Here is a 12,397-nt window from a genome sequence, read left to right on the forward strand (position 1 = left end):
ATGATGGTTGGAGGAAGAGCGCCTCATCTTCTGCCTAGGAACCCTCCAACCACAAGGCAGGAACGCGGGTTTCACCAGTTTCCTCATTTCCCCTCCCCCCACCTTGTCTCAGTCAAATCCATCGAATTCAGCACCGCCTTCCTAACCTGCAATCTTCTTCCTGACCTCTCCGCCCCCACCCCAGTCTGACCTATCACCCTCACCTTGACCTCTTTCCACCTATCGCATTTCCGACGCCCCTCCCCCAAGTCCCTCCTCCCTACCTTTTATCTTAGCCTGCTGGACACATTTCCTCATTCCTGAAAAAGGGCTTATGCCCGAAACGTCGATTCTCCTGTTCCCTGGATGCTGCCTGACCTGCTGCACTTTTCCAGCAACACATTTTCAGCTCTGATCTCCCGCATCTGCAGACCTCACTTTCTCCTCAAAGATAATCACCTAATAGGTCTAACTCCCTATTTCTGGTGCTTTCTCATACGTTTGAGCATTTCACATTGTTCCAATCCTTGTCTCTCATTAAAAATGGTAATCTAGCATTTGTGTGGCATGTATGGTTCTTGCTACTTTTAGCCCATGCCTGGAATGTTGTCCAGGTCTGGTTACATACAGACATGGACAATTTCAGCATCTGTGGAGTTGCAAATGGAACTCAATATTCATCACCTTCTGACGGAGAAAGTGTAATGGACAGAGTTACAGATAATTTGGAATGAAGGACGTTACCCTGAGGAACTGTGGCAGCGTTGTTCCAGAGCTGAGATTATTGACCTTTTAAAAACCACAACCCTTGTCTTCCTTTGTGCTAGGCAAGACTCAATGAGCAAAAACATGTCATTTTAATTTAAACTTTACAATATGGTCATGATTCTAATGTTCCCAAAGGCAGTACGTCTCACGTCATCTTTCTTGTCATTCAAGACTCTCCATAAAGCCAACTTAATTGATTATTATTCTTGGGAAGTTCTCAGAACCAAGACTGACTTGCTTCCTCTCTGGTTTGGTGGGATTTCTTTTGAAGTTTGCAATGGCTGCGAAGTTTAATATGTGATCTGCAGAATGCTACATGTGGATGATGCTTAAAGGGTTGGGTGGATCGGATGTTTCAATTTTTGTATTTCCCCCTGCTTTGACCTTATATTGGCACATTCTTGATGGTCTCTTGATGTATCCAATGCCTTCTGAATGATTCTTCTCCATTTTCATCAGTCACATCCACAAGTCAATGGACCTCTTCAGGGATGCTTTGGAGACATGCTGAGACTATTTCTATGATCTTTATGGAAGCCTCTTGCCATAGTCAAATTCTGTGTAAGGCTTCTGCCTTAGGAACCTGCTGTCAAATGTATGGATGACATTTCTCATCCAATGGAGCTGGTTTTGAGTGTGTAGAATTGGAATGCTGAGCCAATTGATTTGGGTAAGAATCTTGCTTTTGGATCTTTCTTCTGACCAGATGTGGATAATCTTACGAAGGCACCACTGGTGATGCTTCTTCAGTGCTTTCAGATTCCTGTCTATGTTGTTCTGCTACTGAAGCATTTAGGAATCTGGGCAATCACTGATGGCGAGGTCTTTGGTCATATCATTGAGATTCTGGTCCTGAAATACTCTTTTCCTCAGTCAAAGGCTGAGATAGCACTTTGGATGCAATGATGAATTTGATTATGTTATGTCTGCCTTCATTGAGCAGAGGCTCCCATGGTGCGGAAAGTGGTCCTATTCCAGGATCTCACTGTTGTCTTAACACTCAATTGATCTAGTGAAAGGGAGGTTTTGTACTGTGGGTGCTGTTTAGTACATGACCTTTATTTTTCTGGGTGTTTAGCGATAGGCCCATTTTCTCTTGTGTTTCAGAGAAAGAGATAATGAGCTCAGTTTCTGAATGAGGACACACACACACTAGCTGCATACTAAAGTTGTAAGACTGTGGTTGGAGTGGTTTTGATTTTGAATTGATGGCAGTTGAACAGTTTTTCATCAGTCTTCTAGTCATCTTCATAACTGTGGGTAATTTGCTGGTGGTGAGGTGCAGTTTTACAGTGAGGAAAATGGAGAAGAAAGTTGCATAATGACACCGCCTTGTGTGACCATGGTTTGCACCTAGGTAAGGTTTGTGGTGGTTCTGTTAGTGAGCCATCACAGTTGGCATGTCATCATGGAGTAGTTGGAAGATAATTTCAGAGAGCAGCTAAATTTGTTGAAGGTTCTCAGTGAGCCATTGCAGTTAACATGGAAACAGACTCTTCGGTCCAACTCCTCCATGCTGACAAGGTTTCCCAAACTAAATTAGTTGCATTTGCCTGCGTTTGGTCCATATCCCTCTAAAGCTTTCCTATTCGTGTACTTGTCCAAATGTCTTTTAAATGTTGTAATTGTACTTGCAGCTATCACTAGCGTGAAAAAGTTGCCCAAGAGGTCCCTTTTAAATCTCTCCTCTCTCATCTTGAACCTTGCTCTCCAGTTTGAACTCCCCTACCCCAAGGAAAAGACCATTGCTATTCACCTTATCTGTACCCCTCATGATTTTATAAACCTTTATAACATCATCCCTTAACCTCCCATGCTCCAGCGAAGAAAAAAGTCCCAGCCTTTCCCTATAACTCAAACCCTCCAGTCTTGGTAACATCCCTATACTGAACCCTCTCTACTTTAATAATATCCTTCTGACAGCAGGGCGACCTGAACTGCATACGATACTACAAAGATTGCTTCACCAATGTCCTGTACAGCCACAACATGACATCCCAACTCATATACTCCGTGTTCTGACCAAAGAAGGAAAGCATGGCTAATGCCTTCTCACCAGCCTGTCTACCTGTCACTTTCAAGGAACTATGGACCGGAATCCTTAGGTCTGTCTTTTTGGCAACACTCCCCAAGGACCTACCATTAATTGTATAAGCCCTGCCTTGGTTTGTCTTACCAAAATGCAATACCTTGCATTTATATAAATTAAACTTCATCTGCCACTCTTCGGCCCATTACCCCAGCTGATACATTGTACTCTTAGATAACCTTCTTCGCAAGCCAAAATGCCACCAATTTTGGTGTCATCTGCAAACTGAGTGACCATGCTTCCTATATTCTCATACAAATAGTTTATATAAATGGCAAACAATGGTGGACCCAACACCGACTCCTGCAGGACACCGCTGGTCACAGGCCTCCATTCCAAAAAAAAACCCTCTACCACCATCCTCTGTCTCTTACCTTCAACCCAATTTTGTATCCAATTGACTAGCTCTCCCTGGATCCCATGTGATCTAACTTTACTAACCAGTCTGCTATGTGGAACCTTGTCAAAGGTCTTGCAGTGTTATGATTAATGCTGAGACTACAGGGTAGTCAGCATATGACAAATATCCCATTTCTTGACTAAGCATTTAGTTAAATATTCTAAGACTTCTTTATTTTTGCTCAGTATCAAATTTTATTTTGATAGTGGTCTTGGGAAGTGGCTTAGGATACTTTGCAATGTTAAAGATGCCATGTTGTTGTCATGAGCAATGGAGGAGGACAGTGTAAGTAGACAAAAAAGAGTTAGTGCAATGTGATCCATGAATATATCCACATTAAAGGAGTAATGATTGTAGCATTGTCAATAGATGATTGGTAGGCACTTGGTTACTACTGGAAAGAATGGATTCTGCAGGCATTGTTACTTCAGTGTCTTCAATGTGCTCATATTTCTAATCCCCAAGGACAAGTAAGGAGGAAATCTTGCATGTTTGTAGAATTTTAGTTCATCTCTTGCTGTGTACCATACTTGTTTACAGCCCTATTCGGCAAGCTGTAAGTAATTGTCATTCTAAATCAGCACTGTTCCAATTATTCACAAGAATGTGACCTCTGTAACTCACTTAAGCTCTTGCTAATCATGAATAAAAAATATTTTACCCTTGCAAAAGAGTAATTGAGCTCCATCAGCATTACCATAACATACAATCTATGAATTTATCTCAATGACAAATTCCACTGTAAGCGACATAACTCTTTCTCTTGCAATTTCTTGTGCCTATTTTTGAAATAATATTGCCTTGTTTCTCTGCTCAAGGGAACAATATTTCCTATGAAGCAAAGATGCCAATTCAGTGGAGATTTGAAATTATAACTAGCAGTATTTATAAAAATTACTCAAAATTACACTTCAGGTGCTGAGAATTAATTTTATTATCACTGAAGTTTGAAGTACCCTTTGGGTCACTAAGGTGTTTTCATATTTGAGCAGAATATAATAGCGCATACAGGGGGTCACTGATCTACAAACGTCTGACTTATGATGCTTGTACTTACAAACACAATCTTAAACTGACATACTTACATAGAATCATAGAGATGCACAGCATGGAAACAGACTCTTCGGTCCAACTTGTTTGTCCTGCACTGATGAATGGCTGCTTCATATTGCCCTGCATTGTGTTCCAACTTGCATACAAACCAGTTGACGAATGGAACCTGTTCGCAATCAGGGGTCTGCCTGCAAAATAGACAAAGGAAAGGTAGGTTAGATTAGATTTTATTGTTGCATGCATCGGAATACAAAAGTACAGTGGAAAATGTACAGAGTCGCCATTCTCCGGCGGCATCTTAGAATCCAATAGTTGGAATTAAAAAAAGCCGCAATTACAGAAACCGATATAAAAAGAAAAGAAAATATCCAGATCACCCTCACCACCACCTGCGCCATGAGTCTTGAGCCGAGGCTCACCAACACTGCTTGCGCTGGACCCACCATTGCCACAGTGCTGCCGTCATTGCGACTGCCACTCTGCCGCCACAGATGCCACCGCCTCGAGTCCTGTGCCTTACCACCGCATGCGCCAGACCCACCAATGCCATCCCTCGCCGGACTCACCTCACTGACGGTGCCGCCATCTTGGAATCAATTGAAGCATCAAGAGTCCACAACCTTCCTAAACAAATGCAAGAGTGTAACCCTTTGAACCAGCACTGACATCAGAGCCTTTGTCAATGCTGATGCCGCTGCCACCACCTCGGGTTCTATGCTGCACCCACCAATGTTGAAATCACCATGCTCCGACACCAGCTTTTGCCTCTGGGCCCACACTCGCTGCAGTCTCTGATGCCACCAGTTCAACCACAGCTGAGTTCCGCAAGGGCAAATGGTAAGAGAGAACTGTAGACACAGGAAAAAGCAGTGGATGAGCAGGAGTCCAAACACTGCTAGGGACTGAAAAGAGCTTTTCTTTTGGATCAGAAGCATTATTCAGGTACCAAATTGCTTGACTATTCTGACATTGGAAATATGCTCATCTCTAGTGAACACCGACACAGTTGGAGAGAAATTGGAGATGGTAAAAATAAATATAAAGAGTCGGTATTTAAAGAGTATGCAGATTCAAAGTAGAAAAGCTGCTGCATCTGGATAAGGGGCAGGTTAGCTTGATGAGGGATTTCCAGGTGGAGGGACTGGTCACAACCTTCGATATGGGAGTGGTGCCTGAGGACTAGAGGGTTGCAAATGTGATAGAAAGTTGTATTCAGAAGTAGGAACCTTTCAACCTAAATATGAATGCATTTTCAGAGATATTAATCTGGGGCAAAATTGATCAGCACGTGGAAACCTACGAGGTAAAGAATGAAAGTTTCTTTGACTACCTTGACTGAGTCCTTTAGGAAGGATGTCAGGATCTTAGACTGATGCAAAGAAGATTTGCACAAATTGTACCAAGGATGAAAGACTGCAGTCAGGTACAGAGGCAGTAGAAACTGTAGTTGATCGTCTTAAGCATACAAGATGAATAATGAAAGATTTGATGAAGTGGTTTAGTAAAAGCAAGGATTAACTGATTCCAGTGACACGAGGGGTTCAGTAACCAGACAATGCAGATTTAAGATAATTGACAAAGGAACTGGAGGCAATTACAGGATATGCTTTTTTACACCAAGTTATATGGAAGGCACTGTTTGGAAGGATGGTAGAAGAAAGTTCAATGGCCTCCTTCAGCAGAGATGTAGATAAAAGATCTGCAGGACAATGGGGATTGAGCAATAGACTGGAACTAATTAAATAGTTCTTTTAAAGAGCATGTTGGACTCCATAATTTCGTTCGGTTCTAATGAAAACAGCAACTTTCAAAAGGGACAGTTGGTATCTTTCACAATGCTTTTCACAGCTTCTGAACCAATGCAATAGAAAGGCTGCTCAATGTGTATGAACAAATTTTCTGCTAGCCATATAATATAATATATACGCTATCTTGTAATGAATTTTAATTCCCACTTCTTTTAACAAAAGCATAGGATGGTCAACCAGCTGCCTTTTTAGATGCCTTAACAAACAAACTGCCATGGTAGGTCAGAAACTAGAAACCTCACTTAACGAAATTGCACGAATGTTTTGTCTTTGTTTTCATGATATTGCTATATTTTATGCTTGCTTGTTAATTTGACTTTCTTAGGCCAATGATAGCCATCTCATTTAGGTTCAGTGAACCGACTCAGAACAGACCAAGATCAAACGTTGGACCTAATACAAATGCAAAGTACTATGGATGCTGGAAATCTGAGCCAAAGGCCAATCAACCACAACTGTCAATGCTTGAAATAAAGATAAGGAATCTTGGAAATACTTAACAGATCAGGCAGCATCTCTGCAGAGAGAAACAGATTTGGCATTTTGGGTTGATGACCTTTCATTGGAAACGTGCTGAAAGGTCACTGAACTAAAACATTAATTCTGATTCTTTTTGCCAAAAATGCTGCCTTACCCGCTAAGTATTTATATCATTCACACACAACTCTCCTCATAACTAAGACTCTCCATCCGAGTCAACATCCTGGTGAATCGCTTCTGCACCTTCTCCAGTGCATTCGCGTACTTCCGATTTGTGTGGCGAACAGGACTGCACACACAGGATTCCATCTGTAGCCTAACCAGTGCTCTGTAAAGTTGCAACAAGACCTCCCAATCCTGTATTCTATATCCCAGCTAATGAAGGCAATATGTCTTTTTCACCACCCTGTCTGCCTGTGCTGACACCTTCACGGATCTGTGGACTTACACCAAGATCCCTATGTTCCTCAGTGCTCTCATAGGACCTACCATTCATTGTACAATATATATATCTTTCCCTTATTAGACCTCTCAAAATGCATCATCTTGCACCTATCAGGATTTTGTAGTAGAACATCTGGTCAGGCTGTCAGCACATACTGCTTTTAAATGGCTACTCCTACAACAGTTTCTAATATTTACACGTGCAGTTAAACTCTGAAATTAAGAAGTCACTTCCAGAATTACATTATATTCTCCTGGAAGCTTCACTACTGCCTCTCTGAGAGAAGCAGCATCCAGATATGTGGAAAGGTGTGAATTTGGGGTCGGGGAGTCCAGAACTAGAGGGCATAGGTTTAGGTGAGAGGGAAAAATTATAAAAGAGACCTACAGGGCAACTTTTTCACACAGAGGGTGATACGTGTATGGAATGAGCTGCCAGAGGAAGTGGTGGAGGCTGGTACGATTGCAACATTTAAGAGGCATTTGGATGGGTATATGAATAGGAAGGATTTGGAGGGATTTGGGCCGGGTACTGGCAGGTGGAACTAGATTGGGTTGGGATATCTGGTCGGCATGGACGGGTTGGACCGAAGGGTCTGTTTCCATGCTGTACGTCTCTATGACTATGACTCCATGTGACAAGTGCAGAGTAAACAAACCAGAAAAAAGTTTGAAAAGAAAAACAAAGTGCTGGAGAAACTCAGCAGATGTGGCAGCATCTGAGAAGAGAAAGTGCTTTGAATCTGGTGACCCTCCTTTAGAACCTCTTCAGAACAAGAACTGCTGATTTTCTCTAACAATTTCTGTGTTAGTTTCAGATTTCCAGCAAATGCAATTCATTGGTTTTTGCTCAGAAAATGCTTGGGCCTGTTAACTTGCATTTACTGCAGTAAATTTGCTGCAGTAACAAATTGTACTTGTGTGACATGATCAACTTCGTAAAATGCCCCAAATGTTATCAAACAGCATTTGATACTGAGGGAGATATGACAGCAGATGATCAAAAATCTTGGTTAAAGAGGTGGCTTAAAGGAGAAGAGTGAGGTGGAGGGGGTTAAGGAAAGAATTTCAGAGCTTTGACGTTTGAAGGTATAGCCACTGATGGTGCAGGAATTAAAGGTGGAGTGCAAGGGAGGCTAGAATTGATGGAGCACAGATGTCTTGAAGATCTATAAGCATGAAGTACATTAGAGATAGAAAGTGTTATAACATGGAGACAGATAGCTGAATCAAATCAGCCTTCCTGTCTCTGTATTAGCAATGCAGTAAAATTAAAATACTTAGTTAACCTCAGAATTGACCCCAATGGTTACTAACCTGACTTTTTGAACAACCAGTACCAGACTCTGTGAATAATCAATAGCATGACACCAGGCTTCTAGCGTAAACAAAATATTTAATCATTTATTAGTAATACAGTAGCTTTAGCACAGCAGAATTAAATCACAAGGTATTCTAATTAGCGTTTATGATTTAAATGCAAGCCTCTTTAATTCTAGCCCCAACTCGCACATGAAGACAGACAAATAGGCACAGTTAAGGAATAAATCAAAAAGCAAAACAGACAGTTCATTTAAGCAGATATAATAATCTGATGAGTCACCTGCAGATAGGATTATATCTTGCTTAGTTTCTGATGACACTGATGCATGCATATATCTTCAAGTAGGCTATGAGAAATATTAATTTAATTCATATAACTGAGATTCTATTCTTTGAAATATCAAAAAGTTGGTACTCTGAGGATAATCAGGGAGCAAGCAAACCTCCATCTTATAGCATTCGCATATCACAATCCTTTTTCCTGAGCAAGTCCAAAAATGAGTTCAAATTTTGGCCTCTCTGTAACAGCCTGACGAGATCCTAGTTAACATTAAACATCAGCTTGAGCATAATACTTCTGTGGGGTCCAAGTGGCTCTGGAGCACTTTTTAACAAGAATTAAGCTGCAATTAACTTTCAGGCCTGGCCTCATAAACCTCATGTTTGTTCTCCCTTTTTTTTTTAAACAAGCTGCTGCTCACGGTCCAAAAGTCATCTTCAGTTCAAAGTTCCAAATCAAAAGTGATTAACTTAATAAGTAAAATAATGAAAAACCAGCGAGCGTTTCAAACAAAACGAGCAGTATTATGGAAGGAACTACCCATTCTCACCTGAGTATAGCATCCAGGCCATTTGGTTAGCAGACTTTGGGATACATGCCCTTTAGATGTCCTCAGCATTCCTGGATACAGTTGGAGAAACTCTTGATATCTGTGCAGGAGAGTATATGTGATGGCATAGCATTGGACTTGCTTATGGTTTTCCTACAAGCTGTTCAAGCCACCATGTGCAGAGTGACCAGCTGGGTTGGCAAAAGAGGCAACAGTAACATGAGAATATATTTTATCCTCTAAGTGGTTAGAACCTTGAATTAACTGCCTGGGAGTGTGATGGAGGCAAAATTAATTGTGGCTTTCAAGAGAGAATTGGACAATTATCTGAAAGGAAAAAAAATGTGCAGGACCACAGGAGAAAGGTCAGGGAGTGAAGGTAGGCCAGCTGCAATTGCAGAGGTCTAAAACTATGAAAATGATCCGAATAGCTTCTTTCTGATTTTATGGATGAGGTCCTGCTGGTGTTTGTGGAGCTATATCCCAGCAGGAAAGGAATAACAACAAATCTGTTGATGCCAAAGATTCCTTTACTATTGGATAGAACAAAGTTTCTGGCTACACAATGTCGTGAACTACTGAGTGAAGGGCACAAGAAATGTGAGAGGCTCGAATCATCATAGACTCGAAAGCCACCAGCAATCTCTACCATCTAGAAGGAAAACGGTAGGAGGTACATGAGAAAACTGGTTAGTTCAAGTTCTCCTCCAATTTACCCATCATTCCAACTTGGAAACATGTTGACTCTTTCATAGCTGGGTCAAAGCGTTGGAATTCCCTACATAACATAACCTTCACCAAGCGGACTCTGCGATGGTTCCACAGTATAGTCCACTATCACCTTCTTGAGGGCAATTAGGCTTTTCTAGGACATTTATACCTTAAGGTTGAATTTAAAGAGAAGACTGCAGTTATGAACCTTGTAGTTGAGGAGCAGTGTTAGTGAGGTTTGGGAGCAGGACTATTCTTGTCTAGTATAGCATCAAACTTTTAGCATTGACTGGGGAAGGGAATGTCTGTGTTGCACATCAGTAATTATATGAGAGAGTTTTTCATTGGACGCTGTACTGGCTGGGAGCTGAAGACCTTTTTCAGGAAGTTATGGTTTAAGATTAATGTTAAATGTTTGTACCAAACTTTTCATTTTAACAAATAATTTAAATTTGCCATTGCTTGATTATCTTGAAAATAAGGCTTTATTTCCATGTCTGAATAACCTTAGGGCTCACATTATCAGCCTGTGGCATCAGAAATTTCACGTTACAGGATCATTCTAGATGGTGAACTAATGGAAGTATTCTATTGAATGTGCAATATTTAACAAACAAATTAAGGTTGCATGGTAATGTATTCTAGTAGTCTTATTTGTGTACACCTAGTTTTGCAGATGAACAACAAATTATTAGTGTGATGCTAATTTTATAGTTGTACTCTGCCCTTAATTGAATATGCCTGTCTGTCATATTTGGGTTTCCTTTGCAGTTAACTGTTCTTTCAACACTTCCAATAGAGCTGCAGCTAATGGCCTATCACTCAGCTTGATGGAGCGACTAATCCAGAGATTTGGTGATCAGATGGTGAGAATGCTGACTGTACAGTATCGAATGCATAGTTCCATAATGGAATGGGCCTCCAAACAGATGTACTGTGGACGACTCACAGCTCACAAGACGGTGGCGCATCACTTGCTAAAGTAAGCATGGTAATAAAAACAGAAAATATTGGAAACATTCAGACGGTATCAAGAAAGAGAAGTGCTTGATCTTTCAGGTCAATAACCTCTCATCAGAACTGGAAATTGCTGGATATTTAACAGTTTGTACAGTTCCATTATGCCTTACTTGATGTTCCATCTTCCATCCTCCTTTAATGTGAGTTCATCCAAAACTCTGATGCCTCTTTTCCTAACTTTCACCAAATCCTGTTTGCCCATTAACTCAATGCACACAGACCTACATTTGTTCTTGTATGGCAAAGCCTCCATTTTTAAAATTCCCATCCTTTGCTCATCTCTCCAAGATGGTTATCACTCCTTTCTATCTCTGTAGCCCTCTCCTGACTTTCAATCTCTCTACATATCAATGTTCTTCTTGCTCTTTTATGTCAAACTTTGATAAAGTTTATGAAAATCTTGGGAACACTTTGAGAATGTAAGAACATAAAAAATGTTGACAAGAATAGGCCCTTTGCCACTAAATCCTGCTGCCCCTAAATTCAGTGAAATCATGGCTGTCCTGATAATGGCCTTTGCTCCACTTGATTGCTTGCCAACTATAACTCCCTTGCAGATCAAAACTGTGTTTCACTCATCTTTCAATATATTCAATTACCTAGCCTCAGTTATTCTCTGGGTTAGAAACAGCTCTCTGAGAAAAGAACTTAGTCCTTATCTCCTTCTTAAATGGGAAAACTTTATCTTGAAACTATTGCCTTGTTCTAGATTCGCCCACGAGGGGAAGCATTCTGCAAAGCACTGACAGAATCAGTTATGTTTCCTAAAGGTCACCTTTCTTTATTTTAATCTCCAATGCACATAGGTTCAACCTTCCCACATAAACAATCCACCCTCCCAGGAATCAAACTAGTGAGATGTCAGGCACGTATATCCTTTGTTAAGCAAGAAGAGCAAACTTTATGTGTGCACTTAGGTACACCCATTATGTGACAAGGCTTTTCTTTTGTACTCTTGCCTTGCAATGAAGAATAACATTCTATTTGTCTTCCTACTGACTTGCTTAACCTACAAGCTAATCTCTTGTAATTCATGTACAAGGTTGATCAAAGGAAGCAGCACGATAGTGCAATGGTTAGCACTGATGCCTCACAGCACCAGGGACCCAGGTTCGATTCCATCCTTTGGCAAAAAATCTGTGTGATGTTTGCACATTCCCCCCGTGACTGCGTGGGTTTCCTCTGGGTGCTCCGGTTTCCTCCCACAGTCCAAACATGTGCAGGTTATGTGCATTAGTCAGGGGTAATGCTAAATTGCCCATAGTGTTCAGGGATGTGTAGGTTAGGTGCATTAGTCAGGGGTAAATCTAGAGTAATTAAGTAGGAGAATGGGTCTGGGTAGATACTTTACGAAAGGTTGGTGTGGATTTGTTGGGCCAACTAGCCTGTTTCCACGCTGTAAGGGTTTCTATGAAATTGCTGCGCTGTGTTATTCAGAAGTCTGTCCATTTAAGTCATATCTTGCTTTTTCTTCTTCCACAAATTGGACAAT

The 12,397-nt window shown here is 41.1% G+C and overlaps 1 protein-coding gene across 1 annotated transcript in view; it reads left to right on the forward strand.

The window, feature by feature from the left end:
- The window catches only part of ighmbp2 (immunoglobulin mu DNA binding protein 2), a 78,838-nt gene that overhangs the window by 35,428 nt on the left and 31,013 nt on the right, over positions 1-12,397 (forward strand). The window contains exon 10 of the mRNA XM_043706168.1: positions 10,685-10,867. Within this exon, the coding sequence (XP_043562103.1) occupies positions 10,685-10,867 (183 nt within the window). The remainder of the gene's footprint in view (positions 1-10,684; positions 10,868-12,397) is intronic.

Source organism: Chiloscyllium plagiosum, chromosome 16 (assembly GCF_004010195.1).
Source record: "Chiloscyllium plagiosum isolate BGI_BamShark_2017 chromosome 16, ASM401019v2, whole genome shotgun sequence".
Classification (NCBI taxonomy): Eukaryota; Metazoa; Chordata; class Chondrichthyes; order Orectolobiformes; family Hemiscylliidae; genus Chiloscyllium; species Chiloscyllium plagiosum.